General features: G+C 37.2%; 1 protein-coding gene across 1 annotated transcript; it reads left to right on the top strand.

Moving 5' to 3' along the window:
* The first annotated feature begins 648 nt into the window (after positions 1–648).
* Positions 649–25,337, top strand: LOC139968735 (coiled-coil domain-containing protein 6-like). The gene is made up of 8 exons (XM_071973065.1): positions 649–1,077; positions 7,886–8,035; positions 12,158–12,286; positions 15,666–15,769; positions 16,741–16,898; positions 19,008–19,265; positions 19,954–20,081; positions 20,569–25,337. Exons 1-8 carry the CDS (start codon positions 856–858, stop codon positions 20,644–20,646), a joined length of 1,227 nt encoding a protein of 408 aa, XP_071829166.1. The 5' UTR covers positions 649–855; the 3' UTR covers positions 20,647–25,337.
* The last annotated feature ends 966 nt before the right edge of the window (positions 25,338–26,303 follow it).

The raw sequence follows: 26,303 nt of genomic DNA, 5'->3' as shown, positions 1-26,303 counted from the left end.
TGCCCGCCCCCCCCCCGGCCTGTGCCCCCAAGACTGAAATGTCTGGCGACGCCACAGGTTAATCTTGTCTCAGCCAAATATTGTTTTCGTCAGACTTTCCGAAAGTTTGTCAGCTCGCAATTTTCCAATTGAGGCCGCAATTAACTGAATGATTATAACATATACAGTCAGCCAGTCAACTGTGTTGATAAGAATTATATTTCAAATGTGCAGGTTTGAAACATTCCGGTATAATGAACCAATTAATACCACAATATCGGTTTGTTTCCCTTTCCCTAGAACTAATTATCTCTACTAATTCATCCTTTTTATATACCCTCTTGCTTCGTCCCGCTGTCAGTTATATCTACCCAATCATCATTCTGCATTGTTCATTCCGGTGCCAGTTTCCCCCTCACCATTGTCACCTCACTCTCGTCAACTCACCATGTCTATTCACCCTGTCCGCTCACCCAGGCCCCTCACCAGATGCCATTTTTTTTTACATTTTCAGCCAAATTTTCAGGACAAATTCAGCATTTCTTGACCGTAAATCTCGACGTTCCGTACTTTTTCACATTATAGCTATTGCTTGTGCGCATGAGCAGAGTTCGATGACGATTTTTGTTCGCCTTACCAACTGTTTCTTATTTAGTGCAGTGCTCTAGCGCCTAACATTACAAACCCAGTGAACATTGAATATGCATATAGGCTAGGCTAGAAGTGTAGCCTTATATTACTACTAGTACAGTTGTAGGCCAAAAGGAAAGTACAGATGGGGTACTGCTAGTGGTATTGACTGTACATAAATTATTCTGACTACAATCGAAATCCTGCAAGACTTAATTTGCTGATACTTAAACTTAACAGACAATCATGGCGGACGGCACTGCTGACAGTGCTAGTGCCAGCGAAATCGAGAGTGATACGGACTCGACGAAGCTTCCGCCCGTTTCTAAAAGAGAAGAACTGGAAACAAGACTGGCTTCTCTCGAACAAGAGAACAGGGTTTTAAAGATTGAATTAGAAACCTACAAGATGAGGTGCAAGTCTTTGCAAAATGAAAACAAAGAGCTCCGCAAAGCGAGTGTAAACATTGTAAGTGCTTTTCATTGTAACGAATTTATTTCAGACACATCACCAGTGGAACACATAGGCTAGGCCTAGCGTAATCCCGGGCAGTGACAGTTAGGCCTCAGTTAAACCTTGATTTCGTATTTGTAGGACCAACGACTATTACGAATAGTACTTAGTATTGAGTACTCATTCTAAACTGTATGTTAACCTGGCCTATGCTTATTCCAGTCTGTGACTAAGGTAGCCGTAACTTACTAATACTAGTCTACGTTACAGGTTAGGGACAGTACAATTTAAACTTATTAAAGGTCTGCTGTGTAGACATGCTTTCATGGAAAAGTTTCTTGAGATTACATAATCGACCTGCCTTGGTCCTAAAATGACCCATTTTTACCAATTAGTCTGCAACGCCTGCAACATATTTTTCTTGTATGAGGGTCTTTGTGTGAATGCTGTATTAATTACACTGTAGGCCTAGACATGAAAATATTCCACACAGTGTTTACACAAAGAGCCTAATGTATGTGTTAATAAGCTATGCAGGCTAATTGTTGCGCCTGAGGTCTATATATGAATGATTATGTAATCACAAAACTTTTCTAGCTACAGCTTGCTATAATTGGAGCCAATAAAGCAGATCTTTAAGGATACACTGGTGATCTGAAACCTTACTTTGCCTACAGAGGCACAGTCACAGTCATTAAACTATGTTCTAAAAGTCTCACCACTGAAATTGTGCCACCACAGTCACTATGAAAAATATGAATCGGATGGAAGCTCAGTGAACTTAAGGTTCACGACCAAATGTCCCGGTTTCTGGGGACTGCATCAAATTTCACCAACTGTCCCCAGATTAAGTGTCCCCAGCTTCCAGAATTGTGCCCAGATTTCATGTATGGTAGAAATTAAATACAGTAACTTTGTGTGTTCCCTTACTTCACGCAGAGTGTTTGACATATATGTAGGCTAGCTCTGCACTGATAGATATTTGCTGTGTTGGTTAGTCCAATAGTATTAGTAATTACAAGAAAATTGAAAGGTTCTAAAAGAAAAATATGTAAATGTTTCCTTCTGATACTTTGGCACAATCGTAGAGTACTCAGCAAAGATATTAACTTCACCTCATATGGTTGTCTATATATATTGTATTATTGCTTTAGGTAATATAGCCCAATGAACTTGTATTCAGTTTGTAAATGTCATGTACAGTGTGTTGAAGTACATACAGTAAATATTACAGTAGTGAAAAAGGTGATTTGAAAACAGTCTACTTCAGAGGGATACAGAGATAACAATAATGTTTTATCTTGACAAGGTGTGGAGAATTTAAGAAAAACTTTTTTACACTAGAATTTGAATGACCAGATAAAGGGATTTCCAGTGAAAGCAGTTCTCTGTCACTTGAAATAGTTTTCACCCATTTTTTCGCCTGGTTCTGCCTCTCACTTCTGATACAGTTTATTGTTGTGGGCATGTTGGTCTGCTGGACATTAGTTATTGTCACCTGTATGTCAAAATTGAAAACTGTGCACTGTGCTATGCTGTACTTTCAATGTGTACTCGACCATTGTTATTTAAAAGGTCAGTTTTTGACAGTATGGGTAAATGTAAACAGTGTTCTTTGTGAGAGACACAAAGTTCCATTGCAGAGTTGCTTTCAAGTTACTGGAATATGCAATTATGCATACTATTGTATGGTCAAAAATACAAAATGTGGAAAAGGCATTTAATCTTAACCTATATTACAGTAAATAGATCAGCAGAGTATAATGTGTATGTTAGTAAGTAACTATCTTATACATATATATAGGTGAATTATACAATAGGAGGCATTTCATAAATCTTGGCCGCACACTGCTTCTCTGTGGATTGTTGGCATGCAGTATGTACGGCACTGTATCATACAGTTCTAACAACTGAGCCCACTTTTCTGCAGTATACCAAAGAAGATTTTCCGCAAAAATCTGAGTCTGAATTTAATCTTCAAACCATATGCTAACTTCTTCATGATGTTGGTCAAGTGCAGTTTATAATATAGTCATTTAGTTCCTTTTGTAGCATATATCCTGTACACTTACACAGCGTACACAGTCACTAAATGATAAACACATGTACTGTAATTGAACGTATTAAGTGAAAAGGTACAAGTTCCTGTGTTCTCTCAAAAGAAATGCAGTTAATTTTGCTCCTCAAATTTTTCAGCTCAGATCCTTATTCAAAAGTCACAGGACTTGACATTTCAAAACTGACACCGGTAGGTGAACACAATGAAAGAAATAATCAACAAAGGATGCCTTGATTATTAAATACATCCTCTGTAGGATATCCTATACTGTATGTCATGCTTTATTGAAAAGCAGAACCTCCTGCCTTTTGTCTCCAGAAAGTCTTTGTGGGGGTGGAAGGGAGGAATGAGGGGGGGGGAGTTAGAGTGGATCTATGGTAGTTGGAACCCTTAGGAAGTGGGGTTTTATCTAAAAGCACACACTTTTGGCAACAAAGTACTAATTGTGATCTTGTTGAGGTTTGATGGACATGTGTTGAGCCTGATACATACCCCCCCCTGTATCCCCCGAAAGGACATGAGGGCGGTATTTCAGAACTTAACGTGCATAGACTCCGGATGTGTTCCCTGATTAATTAAGTAAGTAATGCCCAACTTTGCGATCCGCGTTTTAGTCATTGCCGACTTTGCAATCCATGGTCCCCCACACAATTTTGCAAGGTCGGTAAGAGTGACTCCATAGTTTTCCTTTCCGGGACACCAAAAAGTAAAAATCGGCAGTGAGGTATAGTAGGTGACATTGATTCATGACTATACCATTTCCGTGTACATACTTTTCCTTTCACAAGAGGAAAAAAGTACTTGAATTACAATCACATGAACATGATTGGTCTCTGTGGGTGTAAATTTACGTCACAGATAGAAGCAGGCAGAATATGGATTCTTACGGGAATGGGATCATTATGTACAGCATGCTTCATATCTCTACTCTAGATAGTTGTTTTAAATGTAGTACTGTTTGATAGGAGGACTGCAACGGAAGTGCAACCTGTCTTGCAGAATTTATAATTTAATATAATTTCTAGTAAAGGCATCAGGAAATTTAACAATATTACTGTATGCAAAGTTCTCAGAAAAGTGCTTTAAGATTATTGATGAAGATTCATTTACCTTACTTGAAGGGATTGGAATACTTTATTGGGAATCCCATTGCAAAATTTAGCAAATCCCTATGCAAATTGCTATGCAAGTCCAAAGACGATACATACAAGCAGTTTTTTTGCACATATATAGGAACCATGTAGTGGTTTATTACAGAAAGTTCAAAACTGCTACACAAAATTTGAACATTAAATTATTCCCTGCTGTACTATCACAATAGACTTTTTATGAATTTCATATAATTTGCGAGAGGAAGAAAAGCACTTAAATAACCATGACATGAATATGATTGGTTACGTTGGCGTTAAATTTACCGCATGGATAAAATAGAAGCCTGTGAAGAAGTTGGAAGCATACATGGACCTGTGAAGTGTAATTTACTGTACATATCTATATACCAGTTGTACAAATGACAGTTGGATAATCTACTTTACTGTTCGTGTATAATTAGCAGAAGACACTCAAGATACAGTAGCAATATTTCTGATACGATTTAGGGTTTCATGTTTTCATTGAAAGAGATAGCATCAGGGGAAATTTTGGAACATAAACTAAAAACAAGGTTTACTTTAAGGTAGAGCTAGGACAATAATACATCACTTTTCCCTTGCAGCGGAAAGAGAGTACTTGAATTACAATAATATGAAAACGATTGGTTACATCGGGGGTTTGATTTATTGCACAGTTAAAAATAGACCTAGGCAGGTTTGAATACATGTGCTTATCTTTATTCTTCTTTTCCATACAAAGTGCTTTCAACTTGTACAGTCAATGACATGTTACAGTTAGCGATTTGTTAAATTGTGAATAAACTACAGTAAGTAAGTGACCTTTCATATTACAGCAAAGGCTTTTATTTGTTAGAAAATTCTGGAAATAGACTGAACTTTTTGGTTCCTTTTTTTGGGAGGGGGGGGGGTTCTTTTTTGACAAATGTAAGAGATATTGACATTCATAATCTTTTGCTTCTTCATGTTAACTCATGGTACATTATTTGTATTTACTATTTACAGACAATTTGACAACCTAAATGGACCTACTATAGATACCTGTAAAATAGAATATTTGATTGTTACAATGTGCTCTATCTCTTAATCTCAATTTCCTCTAACCCACTTTCTCCCGAACGTTTATCATCATAACTTGTCTTAAAAAGTAAAATACCATATATACATACTGATGCAGTGCTTAACAGTCCATTACATCACAGTGTGATAACCCTCGGTCCTCTAACCACCTCCCATCCCCCACCTTACCCCCCCCCCCAAAAAAAAGACATCAACACTTAACAAATTGCAGACTTGAAATGCACTTCTACGCTGTAGCAGCTGCATTTTATTCGGCCTTGGGTGTAGCATGCTTCTTCCATTTAACAATTAAGACAGATGTTGTAGATATTTACTGAAAAGGCTAATTGCCTGTTACTAATATGCTGTTTTCCCACAACATGCCTAACAAAACCAACCAACCCGCTGGCCTGCCCACCCACCCACCCACCCGCCCACCCATAAAAGCTGTTTACGAGGATAATGCTAAACAGTAAACTATAATTTAATTCTGCTTTCCAAATTGATAAGCATTGGAAGAACTACTGAACATCCTGTCATTAATCTATGTCAGGAAGTTCACGCTCATTTTCCCAAGACTTGTCAATGAACGGATTCCTATTTGGAAAGGAAAGATAACAGGAAGCACGGTCTGATTGCACTGACCATGAGCCACAATTGACTGGCTCTGACAATAGCAGTAAATAATGAAACTGTAAACTCCCTACTGCGTAGAACTGTACAGTATATGAGTAATATTTGCATGGGTTGGCAAACATAGGCTAATCCATCAGATTTTTAAAGGCAAACAATCCTTTCTAGAGATTCCTCTCAAACACACACGTACCAGAGAAGTTGTGAAGTTCTTCATTTGTTCACAGTTCCTACTCCCCCTCCCCATTTTCACCCAATTGCAGATAATTCCATACATTAGTTTATATTCATGTCACTCCTAAAGGCACTTGTACTTGGGAACGTAAGAAGGATGTGATTTTAAGTAAGTTACTTAAACCAAATGTCCTTTCTCTTGGTTTAGCTGCCAGTACAAATTCTTCTTTGTCACTCCATCTTTGTCAGCATTACATCATGGTGTATTTACAGCTTTTGGTAATCACCATAATTTTTATCTAAACCCTTCAAGCCTGTTTACAAATAGATATTATTAAATTGGGTGTGACTCTGGGGCTAGAATAGTTAAATAATTTCTTTAAATTGCTTGGCTAGTATTCAACAAAAAAACCCTACCTGTCTGCTTTCAAGAGAATTCAAAAACAAAGAAATTGGGACATGAAGATTATTACATAAATTACCTCTGTTCAGCAAGCAACAATAACATGTGTACAGTTCATATTACTCTTTTCGCTTGTTTTCTTTTAATGTCATCATATTATTATGCTTAATGTTTACTGCTTGTATTGATCTCATTAACAGGCCCAAATTCTTTTAATCTTACTCATCTGGAATGTTTTGTCAGTTGTGCACAGTACCAGTGTTCCCTGAGTAATGGTTGCATGACACTATAGTTGGAATTCAGAATTCCAACTTATGCTCAGGGCAGTGTAAGCTTACAGCTTGTGTTACCAGCATGTGTGTGAGAACACCTGTGGTTGATCATGCAATTGCTCACCAATAAATGGCAGGTACAACCAATGTTAGTGAATGTTATTGTTTGAATGCGCCAATGTTGGGACTGCCAGTTTTATTGCAAGAGAAGGTACAGTATGCCTCTAGAGATAGGCTGGCATAGGTTTTGAGATTCAAATGGTCAATCAAATCTTACTTCTGGCAAATTTCCAAGTTTGCCTGCCCCACCCCCCCCCCCGCCTGCCCGCCCCCAACCCCACCCCTTTTCCATACCCTGAATCTTTTCTGAACAAGTCAGCTACAGCATTCATAAGTTTGGCACCATGAAGAGTAGCAACAACAACAAAAAACATTGTCTTCTCACTCTTTTAAAGGGAATAGACATGGTGATGATGATGTCACGTATGTATGTGTGTGTATACAGTATGTCTGTGCATATATAACGCCCTGACTGTAAACATGGTAACTCACAAAGCATACTGTAGCTTGCATGAACTTCAAACTTGGTACTCTTTGTAGATTCCAGTTAGAATGTTCTTGGCTGCTTTTTTTTCTTGAGCAAGATCAAATATTATCTGATGTCACCAGTGGTCAAAATATGAACAATAGTTTTTATAAGATAAACTTACTAATAATACCCACTAGAGTCGTTCTCCATTGCCTTATTTTTGTTCTGGCGAGCACTTTTTCGAAAACTACAAAATTCTATTTGTGAAGGGGCTCAACATGCGTCATTCACTGTGCAATTGGTCTGAACCTTATTGTCACACTCTGAGCATCAAGGGTCTCAGTAAGGGTCTCAGATGGTACCATAACTGGTCTTATTCTCTTTGGTATCCTTCTAACTACTTGTTTCATTTTTTATTTCTTTTAGAGAAAGTGGTCTGTGCCAGTAGGGTGTGAAAATATTTCACAGTGAATAAACAAAGTCAAATAGAAGACCTGTTCCATTCTTCCATTTGTTTTGTAGAATTGTGATCTAGTTCCACTTGAATCTATAAATGTTTGTCTTTTCATATTGTTTTATTTTTAGCAAGCCCAAGCAGAGCAAGAAGAAGAATTCATTAGTAACACTTTGATGAAGAAGATCCAGGCCCTAAAGAAAGAAAAAGAAAAATTAGCGGTCAACTACGAGCAGGAAGAAGAGTTTCTGACCAACGATCTCTCGAGAAAGTTGGTACAGGTAAGCACTGTAGTACAGCATGATATTTCCGTAAGTTCACAAAGTTTGTAATTCACTGGTCCCATCGTAATAAAAGTTTGGATTGAACTACAGTAAATGAAAGCAGCATTTTACATTGGCTTTGAAGAAAGTTATCCTTCTTCCAAAACAATTTAAGGTCCCAGCAGGTTTTTTTTTTTTAAATATAGTGACAAATTTTAGACAATAACATTTTTGCAGCATTTCACCCCAACAAAAATGGGTAGATGCTTTGGAATCAGTGCAAATATTGTCAGTAGGTGTGAGGAACTCTGTGACTCAGTTTATTTTGTCAATATATTAACTGTACATAGGCCATTCTGAGGAATAAAATAAAAATTTACTTATTTCAGTCTGTATTAGACAATAGGTTGTGTCCTGTAATACCCTGATCCAGTAATACTGCAGAAGTACTCGGTGGCAATTTTGATTGAGGATTGTAAACTAAGCTGCACCTTGGGAAGGATCAACACAGTCTGTGTGCACTGTTTCTGTACTAAAGTTCCATGTGCTTGTCCATGTGACTGAAAGTTGGTGGCTGCTTACACCTTAAATGTTGTGTAAATATACGTGCAAAGTGTTTAATCATGCACCACCCAGCTTATGCAAATGATTATTATACTTGAAAGGTCCCACCGAGGAGACGGATTGATTATTCAAGCTCATATTGTCATGCTTGCAGGCTTTGAGCTCAGTGGTCTGAATTGTGGTAGCTATAGTGACAACTGGACGTGATCGAAGGACATCATGGCACTACTTAAAGCAGAAGATAAAGTTGACGAGACCCAATGTGTGACACATAATTTATCCAACTGGCCAAAACCTAAAGAAAACAAAAACACATGCAAACACATACAGACTCACACACACACATATGTACACAAAGAGAAGCATCAGAGCTACAGTATGAAATGTTGCCCCAAATGGTAATGACGGGGCAGTATGAAGAACTTAGCATGCATAGACTCTGGATGTGTGACCTGATTAATTCACTTTGGCTTCGGCTTTGAGTACAACATTTCTGTATCCTGCCGTGTGGGACGAATCTAACCGAAACAGTAATTACCTACTGTACTTTGTAATCCGCGTTGTAGTCATTGGCGACTTTGCAATCTGCAGCCTCCCTTCACATTTTGCAAGGTCGGTAAGAGTGACTCCATAGTTTTCCCTTTTGGGAAAGCAAAAAGAAGGAAATAAACAAATACAGGAGGGAAGAATTTGAATGACTCAAATAGTATTTTTTTGAGAATTAGTAAACATCCTTTCACATGATTTTTTATGGTTTAATATTTCTTGTTGTCCTTTCCATGGCAAGTGGTCCAGAGATGGTAAACTTAGAATTCAGTTCTAGGTGTGTCTAAGTTTATCCTAATGACTTGCATGTAATGGTCTAACTTTCATTTCTAGTTTCTCTTTTGGTGATGAAATGACTGTGTTCTAAAACATGGATACTGAAACACACTTTTAATACAGAACTGACACCAAAAATATGTAAAAAAACATGTAAAAAAAGTAATGCTTGCGAAAGAATAACCGACAGTAAAGAGAAAAACAGGTTTGTTTGTGATTGAATCTCTAAAACAGTGTATGTATTTACCATTCTTGAACAATTTTGAATTGAAAATTGCCTTTTCAATTTACAACACGGTATTGAAAACTGAGTATTGTGAATGTACTGTAACTAGTACAATAGTACGAAAATTATTATTCAGTTTTCGATGATTTACAGTATTGCTAGACTAAGTAAGACTGTAGTTTGTGAAATAATAACTGTGAGAATGAAAAAGCCCACAGTACCAAAATAGTATGCAAAGCTTTGCTTGATTTATTGTATTAATAGCATAGCATGTCTTGAATGATATTTTGTAGACAGCATGCATTGCTCCTAACATCACAACAGGGCAAGTATACTTGTACAGTATAATACTGACACATACTGTAATGTCCTTGGAATGTATTCATTCCTTTTGAAGTATTCATGCAATGTACTAGTACTGTAAAAAATTTCCAGGCACTGATACAAAATTACAAAAGTCATCATCAGACAATGACAGAGATGTCCTTGGGTTAGAGTATTTACTTATTAAACATTGGTAGCACATATGTTCATTAACTGACTTGACAAGTACATACTTTATGTCTGGGATCTCTCTTAAAGGAGAAGCAAATAAGACCGTCCTTACTGTATGTTATACAGATCTTTCATCTTATTGCTAAACAAGTCGCTCAATTCATTTTGAAAGAAAGATATTGCTACATTTTGGGATATATTATTGTGATTTCAAAATTGTGTTGGGGGGTTGGGGAGGGGAGGGGGAGGAGGCTGCCAGTTTGTCAATTCTGGAAACCATATTGTCACTTGGAGCTGAAATCTGTTCATTTAACTTACACTCAGTTTGTCTCTTCACATAAAGAACTTTTTCAAGTTGAATGTAAACAGTGTTTACAGTGAAAACAGTGGCAGTGCTACAGTAGTTCATGTAACAAACTCCAATGGTTTAAGCAACCATTTCCCATTTAGGAGTTTCAATTTTCCTTGCACACAGGATTCATGATTCACAAAACCAATCTCTTTTATATAGGAATTAAACATTGTAATTAAGGAACAGAACATCAGTTAAATTTGCGTTTACCTTTTAACCTTGTTTGTGACCAAAGGAAAATTTAAACTGATATTTTTATTTGCATTTTTAAAGAACTCCTAAATGGGAAATGGTTGCTTATATCTATAGCTTTTTGAGGGAGTTATTCATCACATGTACCTACACTGTACTGTAGATCTCTATTACATAAACCAATTGGTGGTGCAGTGTTGGATTTGCTCCCCTTTAATAGTCATTGGCAGGGGAGTGGTAAATAACAGCTGTGTACTGTAACATCTCATCTTGAACTCTCTCTCTCCGTCTCTTTCTCTCTCGCTTTTGATTACTCTTGAGATCAAGAAGATGCTCATGGATAACTTTGATGTCGTTAACACAGACCTACTTTTGCGGTTTGGCTGGAAAAAACACACACAAACATAAAAAAGAAATTAAAAAAAAGACATACTGTACAACTAAGCATTCGATCTATACCGGTGCTGCTTGTTTGGACGAAAAATTCTTACATGAGGAATGCACAAGATCCAATGGGAAACGGATTTAGCTGGATATGATACAGTTTGCGAGATAAAATCTGACCCTGACTGGATTTTTTTTGCAACTTAGAGAAAAAGCAGAAATAGATCAAATGAACTTGAAGGGAAAATTTCTCTTCCTTTATCACAACCTGCAAAAAATATTTGCTCAAAATGTATTCAACAGTACCTGAACTGACAATCCTTTACGAGTTTCTTGAAGTTGGTAAAAGATACTAAGTGATCACAGACTTGTAATAATATATTAATGGCATTTTCAAGCAAGATTTATCAGGAATTACAGTAATGCACTGAAATACATACTGCACTGTAACTGTATATATGCCAATGAGACTCGGAAAGCGAACATTTTCCTTGAACATGTATCTTGAAATTATGAGAGAGAGATTTGAAGTGTTAGCAAAGAACATATTAAAATTGAATCAGTCCTTGTCCACAGTTAAGAAAAGATGAATGCCTACAGAATGGGATCAAAAGTAAAGATGTAGTGGGATGATGATAAAGTCAAGAAATGTCTGGCTACCTTTAGCTGCTCTAATTTTGTTGAACTGATTTAAAGACTACGAGAAAAGTTCCTTTGAATTGTATTTGTCGTATATGAGAATAATCTTCATTTTATTACAGAATTATTTGTCAAGATTATATTTCATTCACTAACTTGAGTTACTCTAACAGCAGCTGAAACCGTTTTAGAATGTTGATTTTCGAACAAAATTTCTTTGATAATTTTTGACAAGTTTCAGAAGATCTTACTAATCTGAGTTGTGACAAAAATCTTTGATAGAGAGTTGATCCTAAGCCAACTGAAAAAATGTCTGCCCAGGGACTTGTTTGTTCATCCATTCGCGATCTTGGCCCGGAATCCAAACCAGATACATTTCCGTTACGACTTAAGACTTCATCTCCAACCTCGTTAACTGTTGCTTGTCATTGTTTATAACAAAAATTTTGCTCTTTCTGAAACACAGCTCAGACAAGAGAAGATGCAGCTGGAGCGAACCTTGGAACAAGAACAGGAGTACCAGGTCAACAAACTGATGAGAAAGATTGAGCGGCTGGAGAACGAGACAGTCAGCAAGCAGAGGAAACTGGAAGAGGTACAGTATGTTATTTGTAGTAGTACTGATACTATAGTAAGTATTAATCGCCGACATTTGACATTTGAAGACGAGGAGTACAATTCTGTAAGGTTGTAGGACTATCTGTTTATATGCACATTCTCATCTGTCGACCCGCTGAAGTCGGTTACAATTAAGAAGTGCGCCCTCTATTCCTGCATCTTCACCCACTTGATCCTCCTACCCGAATCTACAGTTCCATTCGAGAAGTCAACCTGTACTCTCTTCTGCCGAGAATTCTCCAGCCCTGAGAATCCACTTGACTTTTCGTTGCACTGTAATGGGATCTTCTTGTGTACATCAGACTACTCTCCAACCAGTCGATTTGTGATTGCAACGCTCAAGCAGCCAATCTCCCGTCGCCCATAAATTTACACCCGAATGTGACGAAGCATAATAGTACAAACGAGTGCAAGCTACAGAGATTTAATCTTTCCAGAAAATTTTGTCTCTAACTTTTCTATTAAAGTCAAAAAGTTCAACTCTCAGCTTAAAAGTTCAGTATGCATTATTAGTATCAGGTTTCTAAACCCATGCATCCCTGGCACACACAACTTCTCAAAAGTATGCATCCCTGTAGTCAGCCAAGAAAACCAAGCATTTTACCCAAAAAATTTGCTTGTAATAAAAAAACGTACAATGCTTCAGTTATATAGCATAATCCCATGTGATGACCATCCTTGAGGCTTCCAAAATCTGTTGTGACATTAAAATAACAGACAAGAAAATGAGCAAACAAGCAAATCACATTAACAAACAAAACAAACGAATTTAATATTTATCGATATTTGTGTTGAACTGTCTGTTTCACTTGAGGAGAAGAGTGGCTGTTAGCCTATTATTTAATACAGTATGTTGCCAAGACAACCAGCTGCTTTAAAATCTTTTAATTCTATCATGGACACTGAGAGAGGGAGAAGCTTTCTGCTAAGATGCTGCTGCTGATACTACTAGTACTACTACTCAGGATATAATTTATAAAGCGTGCTACCTTTATAAATATACGTATCAGTCCAGTAGCATGCATACTTGGCCTCAATCGTACTCCTTCACTGCAGCTCATTTGCATATCTCTTACATCTGCGACTGCTGTGATTTAAATGTCATTGCTTTATAACTAGACAAGCCAGTCATGCCTTTCTTAAAGGGTAATGAAAGAAATCTCTTTGCGAAGGTGTTGATGTAGTGTAGTACTGAGAAATAATGGCGTCTTTTTAATCCGAGTTGAAATCTCCAATGCCTGCTTTAATCGTTGCGGGAGTGAAACAGTCATATAAATTCTTGTTTCTGGGTAAATGAATTTATAAGCTGCTACTTTGTCTCAGTATGTGTTGTTCCTCAAGTTGATTGATGTGTATAACACAGTACTGTAGGTTGCCTTCATTTTCTCTCTCGACTCGACTCTTGTGTAACAACAGGAAGTCGCTATCAGTCTAAAAATCAAGACAACAAATATTATCAGTTTTAGTTTGTCAGATATCAAAGAAATCATGTCTGAGGGATTGAAAAGGTCAAAGGTCGATAAATGATAACGTACATAAAAAATGAGACGAATACATGCCAGTCTACTTTAGGTACTGTACTTACAGTCATGGCAAACAAACAGAGAATAACCCAGATGCATAATATGATGACCTACTTTACTGTATAGTCTACAAATTGGAATGTGGTCCTTGTACGTAACCACTGTTACTACACTCAACTTTCCGTGATCTACTTGGAAAGCTTAAAGCAGTTTTTTAGCATTTGGCAAGACAAATTGTTACCAAATTTAATGTAGTATTATTCACATAGTTTTAAAATTTATCAATTAGGATGGGGGGGGGGGTGTATGAAGGGGAAAAAAAAAAAACTGGCAAATTAAAAAAAAAAAACTTGTTTGGAATCGCTGTTTGTTTGTGTCTGACACATACTGTTGTACATTAGGTAAATGAAGTTTGTGTATGGATTCCCTCTTTTGGTCTTGTACAGTTATATAAAATAAAAAACAAAATGTGCAGGTGTTTTTGACTTACAGTATTCCTTTAAGCGAGGAATTATACTTAAAGACTGACGATCAGTTAAAAAAAAAGAGTAGGATTTTTTTTGGGGGGGGGGGGTTGACTCTCTTGGGTTTTGCAAGAACTAATACTTAGCGGTAGTTGAGAATATGCAATCTCTGCCTGCTTTTAAACCTCGATACAAAGTAATCCGGTCTGAAATACAGGGAGAGGAAGTCGTACCATGATTAAGAAGCTTATGTTTAATGCATAACAGCACTGCATTTGATTACCATTGTTGACAGAGGACTCTACATGCGGGTGAACAGATCAATCTTGTCAGATGTACTTGTATGTATAGTAGGCTGTTTGCTCTGATCTGTTGGAATATCAAACAAGAGGTTGTTTTTTTTCCCGCCTACTTTCTATGCCGTATAACTACTGTACAAGCTGTCTGCTTCAGCGCATGGCATATCGTCTTGTTTTTTTCTGGGCACCGCATTTGGCATCGGTTTGTACTTTGAAAAAGTTCACTGTACAGCATTCCGATCAAGCCGTATAATATCCACACATACGTACAGTCATCGGGGTGCCCATGAAATCTTTACTAGTAAAGTAATCTGTGTGGTTAATAATCATGTGGCTGCTCTTAATTAGCAAGATATTAATGGTTTATGTGAACAGCGTTAAAAGATGATAATGTGTGTCCTACAAAAAGAAATGTAATGATTTTGTCTGATCAGCTTTCTATTGTTGACTGACTTACAGAGTGAAACGTTTTAAGTTTGTCAACAACCGAAAATAAAAGAGTGGATGTGACCAGGATTGATTTAAAAGAATAGTTTGCTGACGATACAAGCAGTGAAAGAAAGAAGTAACCATGGTGACCGGTGATATCATTCTGAGATTTTATCATTGAATTTTAAACAGCCTTTGTGTTTTGTCAGCATTCCACATTGTATTATCTCGAAAGAAGATTGCAATTGACTATATTACAGAAGAAACCCTGTAGATTTTTTTTAACAAAGTAAAGTGAAAGTAAATTAGAAATTAAGTAATGATTCAATGGGTTCTTAATATTTCACTAAACACTTTCAATTAAACTAGTATTAACTCTAAGCGAAATCACCATTGTTCAGGGATACAAATTGAGGGTGAGAAATTTTCAAAACTTTTTATTTCTTCATTTAATGAATTAGAAAAAAGTAACTTTTGACACAACTTTAGCTAAGCTAGTTAACTTGTACTATGTTATGGTACCTTTTTTTTGGTGGGGGTGGGGGGGGGTTCAAGATGTATAAAACATTTATCCAAAACAGTCCCAAAGATTCTGATTTTAATGCTATTTATGTTTTTCCTCTGATTGGTTTATTCTACAGCTGAGGAGAGAAAAGGTGGATTTAGAGAATGCCCTCGAGCAAGAGCAGGAAGGTTTAGTGAATAGGTTGTGGAAGAGGATGGACAAGCTGGAAACGGAGAAGAGGTAAGAAGTACTGAAAATATACAGAGCGTCACCTGTTTTCATAACAAAAAATCCTGACAAACATGATAAAAGTAAATGATGTACTTTCCAGAGAAGAAAAACGCCATGAAATAATTTAACAAATTTGGATGCGATGAAATTCAAGCAGAAGAGAAAGATGGGTCGTTGCTTTGATTCTGACGACAGTTGTGTCCTTTGACATTAAGACGTGATGGCACATATATGCGGAATATGTCATGCAGGGAAAGTTGGTTGGATTAGATACCTGCTATGCGGATGCTCCATAATGAATAACAGGTCTATGTTGATTTGGTAGAGGTCAGAGGTCATTTGAGGTCAGCAAGTGTGAAAAAATTGTTGACATGATATCTTAGGAAGGGAAGCTTGGGTGAGATCCCATGGTTGCTTTGTGGATTTCCCATCTTGAATACAATAAACCTTTTGTTTTTGATGAGGATGAAAGATCATTTGAGGATGAAATGCGAAAACCTCATCAGTACGGTAACTCAAGAAGGCCAACTTGCAGTATGTCAGATGTCTTAACGGTTCTGCCAATTCCTCAGGAAACCTTCGATACCATGTTGCATTCTGGTTATCTTTTGAAACATAACAGCCCGGGCAGACCAGTAGGCTTTTGTATTTTGACGAAGCACCCCAATTGACTAACAGTGATAAGCTTTGTCAGTACAGCATGAACCATACTAGTATCTGCAAGCCTAATGCCAGTTTGCAAATTTTGATTCTCCCCCCCCCCCCCCCTCTATAAAAGACCCTTGGAATGTAACATAAGTTGGGAGTTATTAAAACTGCATACATGGTAGCATCATCTTACTCCCTGCCAAGGAGTAGAAAAGGGTGAATGTTATAAGAATGTCATAAGTATTTTTTGGGGCAAGAATAACATCACATAAATTGTCTGTAGAAGAAACTTTCTCATATTTATTTTCATTTGATCTTTATCTGTGAAATAGGGATCTACAGGAGCAACTAGATCAGCCTATTTCGGCACCTTCGTCACCCAGGGACATCAAAAATGGTGAAACGACAGAAAACATGACTCGTTATGTCGAGCAGCTGAGGAACGAAGTCCGGAAACTCAAGGGACAGCTTTTCTCAACACAATTTGAACGTAAGTCCTTGTCGTTGGATTTCCTTTCTTTCTGGGGTTCTCTGCTTTCCAGAATTGATCCTGAGATTCATGAATGGGAAGGAACTAACAACCTTGAGGTTAAGTATAATAGAGGTCATGATGAAGGAATAATTATGATTAATAACCGTGAGGGGGTAACAGGAATCACTTGTAGGTCAGAATCCTCACCCAGGGAGGGGGGGAGTGAGATGGGAGCCCAAAGTTTAAAAATCAACGATGGAAAGCTAAAACGTCTTATTGACAAATAGCGTTGTGAGTGAGAAGAGCAATAACAAGTAAACCGCTTACTTAAAGCAAGTCGCTTGTGATTATTATCATGATGTTTATTGCTAAAATCAATTCACATCAGTGTTCGGTAGCTAGAGTCATCAAGTCTTCTTTTCAAACAACAAGGTCAAAATTGTCATGCGGGACCTTTTCTAGGTTTCAGGAAATTGATTTATCATAGACAAAGAAAGTCGGTAGTAAAGTATATGTGAAATGCCTATTGACAATGGCATGTAAATGAAGTGTCATTACAGGTTTATTTTCTTCAATTGCACGACTGTAAAATTGTAATTGGCTTAAAAAAAGAAAAACAATTTGAAAGGGTAAGGAGTTGTAAACATAAACATTATTAACGAATGATACAAATTCCAAAATAACAGACAGAAACTTGCCTTTGAAGTGTCATTTCTATTTTTTGGCTTCTTCTTTCTTGACTATATTGATTTGATTCAAAGTCGACTGCTGTACAATTTGACAAAGCTTTTTTTGAACATGGCCTTGATATGGAATAGTAATGCATCTAATATCAAGAAATGATCATGTTAATGTGTAAAGCTACAGGCCTCAAAATTGAGGCTCTTTGCTGGCTAGCTGCCAGTGGATTTTGCTGTTTGTCAGAATAAAACAAATAAGGCACTGGCAAATTTTCTGCCAGTAAACATACAGAACATAAACACATGGTAAGTCAGATTTATAGTTGTCGTTAGTCAATGCATCAGGAGATGTTATCGGTCTCCTCTCAAAAGCCTGTGTTGTAACTGATGTGTGATGTAATTCAGGAAAATGCCAAATGAGAGCTTGATTTTAGCCTGTGGACATTTTTGAACTTTATGTAAGTTTGAGCAAGTGGTTAAATTTGTGAAATTCTATTGCCTGAAAATGTTTGGAGCATCACAGGTTTAGCAAAGTCTGATATATTCAAACAGAATCGATAAGAATACAGAGCTTGAGAAATGAAACACATAGATCCAACTCCTAGCTTATGACTGGCTTTCTTCCATGTTTATAGATTAAAAAAAAAATGCGGGAATTTATTCTTTGGAAGTTCAGTCATTTCAATCATCTGTGATGTCATAAATGAACTATTGCTTTTCTGTTCTAATATTTAATTTTTGAAATGAGTTTATAACGTTGGAAAAATAAATTAAACTGTGTGGAGGTGATGTTAGTTTATGTTGGTAAGGCATGGTCAAGTGAGTTTGATCAATACTAGACAGGGATTTCAACTAGAAAGTAATCAATTTATTCAATGTATGACATCACAGGTTATTGTGCCATATATATTTTCCAAGGATATTTAGCAAAGTTTTATCAGATTTTGGTATCCCTGTTGAACTTCCTTCTTTGCATATTTTACTTTTCATTCTTACATATTGATTATAGCCTAAAAATCTGGTGCAAAGAAAAAGGTTGCGACTTAAAATCACTTCAGTTTCAATTTTTTCTTTAATTTAATTGTAAGAATATGAGATCAAATTTTGGCAAAGAAAAAACTTTGATATTCAAACCAGAAGGTAATTCCTAATCAGAGCAGGTGTTAATTTGTTCAATTCAAGACATAAGGAAAAAAGACAAAAGAAAGCAAAAATGGAGGATTCGTAGAGTAAACTTCCAAGTTTAGCATAAATGTAAATTGGGACTGCTTTTGATGTCTCTCTATCATGGATAAAGTTTCATTTTCTGATGAACAGATTTATTTTTGGTGAAGGGGGGGGGGGGGGGGAAGGTATGTTGCAAGGATGTTGCAGTTTGAAAGGAAAAAGGAATTGTTTTCCGTTTGCTTTTGTTATTGGTTTCCTTTTTGTCTCTCGTTTTAAACAGAAAATGAGAAGATGGCACAGCTACTTCAAGAGGAACGGGAGTTAAAGGAGGAGAATCTTCATCTGCAGCGGAAGCTGTTACTGGAACAAGAGCGGAGAGAGGCCCTCAGCAGGCACCTCTCTGAGAGTGAATCCAGCCTGGAGATGGATGATGAGAGACAGTTTAACGAGATGGCTATGATGGGTCACCGTCCACGTACAATCTCCAGCCCTATTCCGTATTCCCCTAGTCCAAGCCCAAATAGATCTATTTCACCAGGTGAGGCATGGATTCCTTCTGGTTCCACCCCCCCCCCCCCCAAAGTGCAGGAATACATACCTTTTGGTGTTAAAGGAAACGTTAACTTTGTCTCATAAACTGGGGTCAGACCATTCAATCCTTACAGATAAAGTGACACCTCCTTTCATAAAGATATCTCTTAAAGGAAAGTGCATTTCCATACACAATGGAAATCATTTGCCTTCCATATGTCCTTCCCAAGCGAGAACATTTCCTCTGGTAATTTGTGAGTGGAGATAATTGTGTAATGAAAAACCACTAGTCTCTTGGGATTCCATTTACCTTCCACTTTGTAGAGGATCCAGGGTTTTAGAAAGGAGGCGATGTGACTCTGGAGTAGTTGAAGCAGGCTCCCATCCCATCCCATCCCATCCCGAGGGCCTGTGTCTCTTAATGTTTCCTTAGTTTGTTGTCGTTTCGGTCAGCCTCAGAAGAAGATCCTGCTAGGATCGAAAAAGACATCAGGCACTCGAACCTTTGTTTTTACATATTTACCTATGCAGGTCTTTTTGCAGTAGATATGGAGTTTGCTAATTTTTTTTCCCTGTCTCTCCAAACAATGCAAGATGTACATAAAAATAGATGATGATGTCATAGCTGTGTAAGTTTATAAATTCCTCTTCAATACAAAAACTAATCAATTGATGTTTGTTTGTTTGTTTTGCAGCTTTACATTCAGTGTTTTCGCCACCTTCTCCTGCCAGCAGACCCACCCCCATGGTGATATCACAGGGCCATGCGCCACCCCTCAGTCCATTTGGTACTTCACCACCTGTCGGTCCAGGAATGCACATTGTAAGCCACATACAGATTTTTTTTCTGAAGATGATTTTCTTTATCTGCATTTTCAGAATCATGTCAAGTATTCCTGTCTGCAGACTCAGGGTCCAGTGTATTTGTCGCTTCTAACAAAACCTTCCCTCCATTTCTTGTCCCATCCTACATGCATCTACCTTCAAAGTGGTCTGGTCCACATTTGTCCCTACACAGTCATTAAAATGGGGGGGGGGGGAGGGGAGGAGTCTGAAAAAACACATTCCTACTATGATGTATTATTAGCACCAGTGTATGTGACATGAAGGCAAACTTCAATGTTTTGTGCTGTTTAGCTTAAAACAAAGACTTCCAGTAGATCATTAAATTTTATATTGAAAACAAAATGGAAGTCACTGTCACCAGTAACTGGTCATCTTGCGTCGTCTCCCTGTGGGACGACTTCATAACAATGATTTGTTTTGTTCTGTCTTGATGCATTGTCTCCCCCCTTGTGTTCCCCTTACAGCGCACTAGAATTCCGTCTGGCTCCGGAGCTCCAGAGAAGTTCATTAAGCCTCCAGTGCCCCCCAGCAGCAATTCTTGAAGCGACCCCCTCCGAGGGGACCCCCAAGAAGGCATCATCCGTTGACCGTAGCTGAATACGCCTGCAGCAGAAGGGTATTCTTGTGACATCATTAAAGATGATGGTGTTAAGGTATTGCTGATTGGTTTTGTCATAGAGTCTGTGTGTTACAGAAGACTTTAGGGAGTCACTCACTCCCCTCCTTTTTTTTTGGTTGAAAGAAAAGGGGTACCCCAGTGCTATTTTTCGCTTTGCAAGTCCAGTTTCAGACGAGTCCTGAATTCATAAGCCAGTCAAAAATTCATTGGAGGAAAACTCTAATCATTGTTTTAGAGAGTCTTTGATTGAAAGTACATCTAGCATTTGTGTTTGAAGTATTGGCTTGTGATAATCTTGAGAGTAGCTGCTTTGATTTGTTTTGTGTTGTCCAGCAAGAGTTTTATTCCAAGAACGGAGAATAGGGTACTAGGGAAGTCTTCTGAGTGTCCGAGGGCAACCTGACATCGCTAGACGTCACTTGGCCAGTGTTTTGGTTGGTCTAGGTATTTATCGTGTTTAAGTCAACTCTATGATTAGGGCAAAGAGATTCAATATTGAGATGGAGTATCGATCCAACGTGACTTGTGTATTTTCTTTATATGTTCATAGATTTGTGTTCAGGAACATTTGGGTCTGCAGATTTTCAGGGAAATGAAATTTAGAGTTCACATTCTCTTGCGATGTATCGAGTTCGTTTGTAATATTCTGAAGAAGTATTACTTAGAAGTTTGGGTAATATCCCATCCTTATAAGTGTCTTAGGTAACCAATAGTTTTAATATTTTTTGTTATTATAGATGGCATTCACCCTTTAATCCATTAAGAAATTGAAAGGTCATGACAAAAACGGAAAAGCCACTGCCATTGTTTACATTTATTGTCCCAAAAATGAAAAAAAAAAACATGATAAATCTAATAAAATATGGAAAAAAAGAAAGAAAGAAAAAAATAACTTAAAAAATCTTTCAAGATGAAATTTTTCTTTCCCAGTCAGTTAGGATTTTTTTCAAATTTGTGGATTGTATTCAACATTTTTGGACTTTTCTGAATGACCATTTATTTGGATGGTGGCCAATGGAGGCCAATGGTAGTAGGTGAGACCGGGGGGGGGGGGGTGTGGGGGATGTGCAGAAATTTAAAGATACCAAGATTTCGGTTGAAAGCCCCAGTTTTGCAATGAATTTATTACTAGGAAAGTGTATAAAAAAGGTAATTGTCTCAACAACAAAAAATGATACTTTTAGTTAATCTGAGTTTGCGACCAGGAACCATGAAATTATGGGCATGGACATTTTAAGAATGGAACAAAACTTTTTTATATTTATCAAAAGATCAGCTTCTGAAGGTATTCTGTTAATTTCAAGAGATCAGTTTGCGATAACATTCAGTGGTTGAGACTTTTTAAATGGTAACATTTGAAAATATATCTCACTGATGGAATGATGGCAGCAGATAACTAACTTGTTTCAATGTGACAAACATTAACTCTGTGCCCCATCATGTACTGATAGTTGAAAGCTTCTAAAATGTAGTTGATTTTACTTTTACACTCTGAGGTATCTGTTGATTACTAAGGCCAAGCTAAAAGATTCATAGTTGGCAACATAGGCCTATAAATTTACAAAGGTTAACAAAGAACACAGAAGATATTACAGATGCAGCTTTTTTCCCAAGTGGATGCATTATTTTAATAAACATTGACAAGGAGAAGAAAAAAGGAAAAAAAAAAATCACATTATACAGGTTACCAAGGTTAAGCTTTTATATAATCATATGCATAATGTTTATCAAAGGGGAAAGAAATATGGGCTGCATGCGGGAGGGTTGTAGGGGGTGGGGAAAGGGGGGAATTAAGATCAAATTAGAAGAAAAAAAAATCAAATTAAGATTAGGTTGCTTGTTTTCTTCTTTCGAACAAATTCTAAGATGTAAGTCTTCCTGTGTTTGTTTTAGTTCATGAGAGAAAATTGATTTCTTCCTTGATTTTGCTGCAGAGCCTAAATTTTGGTGCTTAAGCAAAATTAAGACGCACAGTGAAACGGTTGCATATTTGTATTTTCTCTTTAAATGCTCACATCAGGTTTGAAGTCTAATGCTATACACGGATTTAGGGCAGTAAAGTTTGTCTTTCATGTAGTATATTTCTCACCCAGAGAGGAAGATTGTTTGGATTCTGGAGGAGGGGAGTAAGGGAGAGGGAGGGGGGTAGGGGACATAGGAGGGTAGTGTGTAATACTGATCTCAGAAACAGCAAAAAAAGTAGAGAAAGGAAGAGGATGGTGGAGAATTTTGAAAAGCCAGTCCTTGGTAGAAGATTTAAAGTTGTTACATGGATCATTGCACTGGGCTTGTGCTCTTTCACTTCAAAGCAACCTGTTTGTTCTTCTGCAACGTTATGTGGTCTCCCGAAGAAATTTGCCGTTAACATGATATATTGCTAGTCTGTTGCATTGATGTTACTACACATGTGTACTGTAAAATACCGTCAAGAATCCAATCGCTAGTCTAGTTCGCATATTTAACCCTGGGCTTAACCCGTCGGGTAACGAGGCTCGCCACAACGGGAATCACAGCTCTGTGGATGAGAAGTTATTACTCCATAGTGTCTGCAAACATGTAAGTTGCAATGGATATTAAATTTAACTGCAGTAGACAAAAAAAAAAAAAATTAGAAGTGCTGGTGGAAATTGCAAAATAACTGACATGTTGCTTGAACCTGGCTACTATAGGTTTCAGTGGATTTAAAGAATGTTACTGGTGAGGGCATGTGGTCAGAGGGTTGTTAAAGGGGTTGGAGGGGGGAGGGGGTAGCAAGGGTGCTGAATGGGAAGGAGCTAAGTAACCTTTAAAGAAGGTGTGATTGGGTTTGTCAGACAAAATGACAGTTGATTATGGCTTATACAGCAGTCATTATCTATTATTACCATCATAATTTTCCCTGTCCCCAGCCTGTCCTGAGAGATCACTGACCAACGTGTTTCCTGCCAGTTCTACAACAACAAAACAAACACGAGAGATGATGTTTCTAATTGTTTAGAATGACAATTTTAATAAACATTTTACCAAGGGCATTATGTGATATAGAAATGTTGAACCTTGTAGCGGCAGTGGAGGGGGAAGGGGGAAGGGATGGAGAAGAGGGCGGGTGAAGAGAGATGCAACTCACAAGATTGGTGATCTATGTAAGACATAAAGCTCTCTAAAGAAAGAAGAGAAAAAAAAAGAAAAAAAAAACAGTGATCATGCGCTGGGTGAGTGATATGGTCATCCGCAAGAAGTTTGCAAGAACATAAGTAAGACTTTCCAAAGATTGATTCCAATATAGCTAACATTTTAGGCAGACATTGTTTTGAGAGATTTTCTTGTTGGACCCTTTACTACTTTGTTCTGTCATTGGAAAGAAGTAACAGATAAACATGCTTAACTGTATATCATCTCATGCAGTGGTGATTGGGGTGGGGGGGGGGTAGTGAGGAATGTTTCGGTTAGGATATTGGGGCTTTCATAAAAAGGAGTTCTAATTCCTTCCTTAAGGCAAAAGGAATTGGTTTATTTATGTTTTAACCTGACAACGCTTGTCAACTTGACATATCGAAAAGCTGCAGTTTGGTCTAGCTTCATATTGGGTGTGCAGATCTGTTATAAGTACAGGAACCCAATTGAAATTGGCGTAGGTGAAAGGTCAAAGTCTAAAAACCTTCAGTACTTTGTTTAGGATGTTGCATGAAAGAGCTGCACAAGCAGTTGCCCATGAAACATACTTTGAATAAGGGAAGGTTAATCTTTTTATCTGTCCTGTCCAATTTTCATACATTTTCTGTCCTTCAAACAAATCTCTCTGGGCCTTTTGGCCAAAACAACACAAAAAAAGGTATGTGTTGCTAATTTGTAGCTTTTCATTTATTTTTTTTCCGCTTTGCCCACAACATTTAAGAAATGGATTTTTTTCCCTCATCAATACCTGTACCCCAACCCATTCAATCCAACATTTTCTCTCAAAAAATTACAACATCTCAAAAAGTGACTTTCATTAGTTTGTACTGTTTGTTTTTTTCTTGTTTGTTTGTTATGATTGTTAATTAGAGCAACCTACAAGCGTATATTAAAGTGCTTCGTATCAAAAGATGATGCTGTCGTAGCTAAGAGAGTACTGTCATTTGAAAGAAAGATGAAGGAACAAATCTCAAATATTGCATTGTTATAGAAATATTACAGAAAAAACAAAACGATATATATACTAAATATTATAACGAATTGTGGAGAAAAGAGTGGAGTGCCTTCTGATTTCACACAAGGTTACTTTTTAAAGTTGTAATAATTGTGTTCTTTTTTATGTCTTTTAATTTTGTGAAATTATTTTTGGGTGGTTTAGGGTGGGGGGAGGGACGGGGGTGTAATTCCATATGTTAGTCCTAGCAGGAGAGATTCACTTGCTGTAATGTCTTGCCCTATGGTGTTGTTGCTTTTGTCGTCGTTATTTATTTTTTTGACAATTATGTTTTTGATAAATGTCGTCGTTTGGTCATTTTTGTTTTTGAACGACATCATTATCAGCAGTTTATGATTTACACATAAAAAATATCACTAATTTGAGGTTTCTTGTATTTGAATCACAGCTGTATATGAAAACTCAAATAGATGGAATAAAATATATACATAATTTTGGTGATTTTATTGCTCTGTTTTTGTGTATTTTATTAGTTTTATATTTGATTTTTAAGTGTGTTGTTGTTCATGGTCTGTCTGTTCAAGTCTTTCTTTGAATTGAAACAAAAACTGATATTTATCTGAATAAATGAAAATACTTGAACAAAAAAAAAATATCCTCCTCACTATTCAAATTTACTAAAGAGTCATAGTGTTGATCACAATTTTACAAAGATGATAGAAGGTCAAATATTGGTCACTCATGTTCCAATTTCAACAACTCATTTTAAAACCACCCACAAAAGAGGTTTCCCTCAAGTAGCTCAAATGGAATACTTATTTTGTTCCAATATAGCCTATCTCAGAGCCTCAAGAAAAGGTACTTACGAAATATTTTAGTATCTTTAACAAGCTATCTTCGGAGGCAAAACTGATGACAATCTACCAATCTTTAGAGGTTTACATCCCCGACAGAGGGAAAAAAATTGTCCCCTCCACCGATTTAGTCTGAATGAGGAGGGGTGGTACTTTTTTGGTAGACTGTCGGTGTGTTAAAGAACTATGACCTAATGACAAGGGATTGTGGCCCAATTGAAGAACAGTGGTTGTAGGGGGAATACAAAGGTCCTGAAACGGAACTGAAGCATCGATTGAGGGACACTACTGCTGTATTTCGCCCCCCTCCCCCCACCCAACTATCACTCTGTGTTTTTATGGGGTTTTTTTAAGCCTCAGAGGGTAGCTATTATGGTCTTTTAATAACTTGCATCTCAATACAATTAAAAACGCCTACACACGGGTCTAAGCATCTTATTAAATACGCATTTACAAGGCTTTGACAGCCTTCTGGCTGTCTGATCTTCATTTGGTAAAAAGCCGGGGGAAAAAATTGGAATTTTGTTTCGAGATAAAACGTCACCTTCAGTTTAGGGTATAAACGTTCGAGAAACAGTCTAAATTTCGATATGAATATTTATAGTGTTGATAATATAT

The sequence above is a fragment of the Apostichopus japonicus genome, chromosome 6 (assembly GCF_037975245.1).
Source record: "Apostichopus japonicus isolate 1M-3 chromosome 6, ASM3797524v1, whole genome shotgun sequence".
NCBI classification, from domain to species: domain Eukaryota; kingdom Metazoa; phylum Echinodermata; class Holothuroidea; order Aspidochirotida; family Stichopodidae; genus Apostichopus; species Apostichopus japonicus.
Note: the sequence above shows the minus strand (reverse complement) of the source record. Positions and strands in the feature narration are given on the sequence as shown.

Excerpts from the sequence above, each read along its gene's own strand:
- LOC139968735 (XM_071973065.1), top strand. The coding sequence starts at position 856 with ATGGCGGACGGCACTGCTGACAGTGCTAGTGCCAGCGAAATCGAGAGT. Across the intron at positions 1,078-7,885 it reads GCAAAGCGAGTGTAAACATT|CAAGCCCAAGCAGAGCAAGA; the intron begins GTAAGTGCTTTT and ends TTTTATTTTTAG. Across the intron at positions 19,266-19,953 it reads AAATAGATCTATTTCACCAG|CTTTACATTCAGTGTTTTCG; the intron begins GTGAGGCATGGA and ends TTTGTTTTGCAG.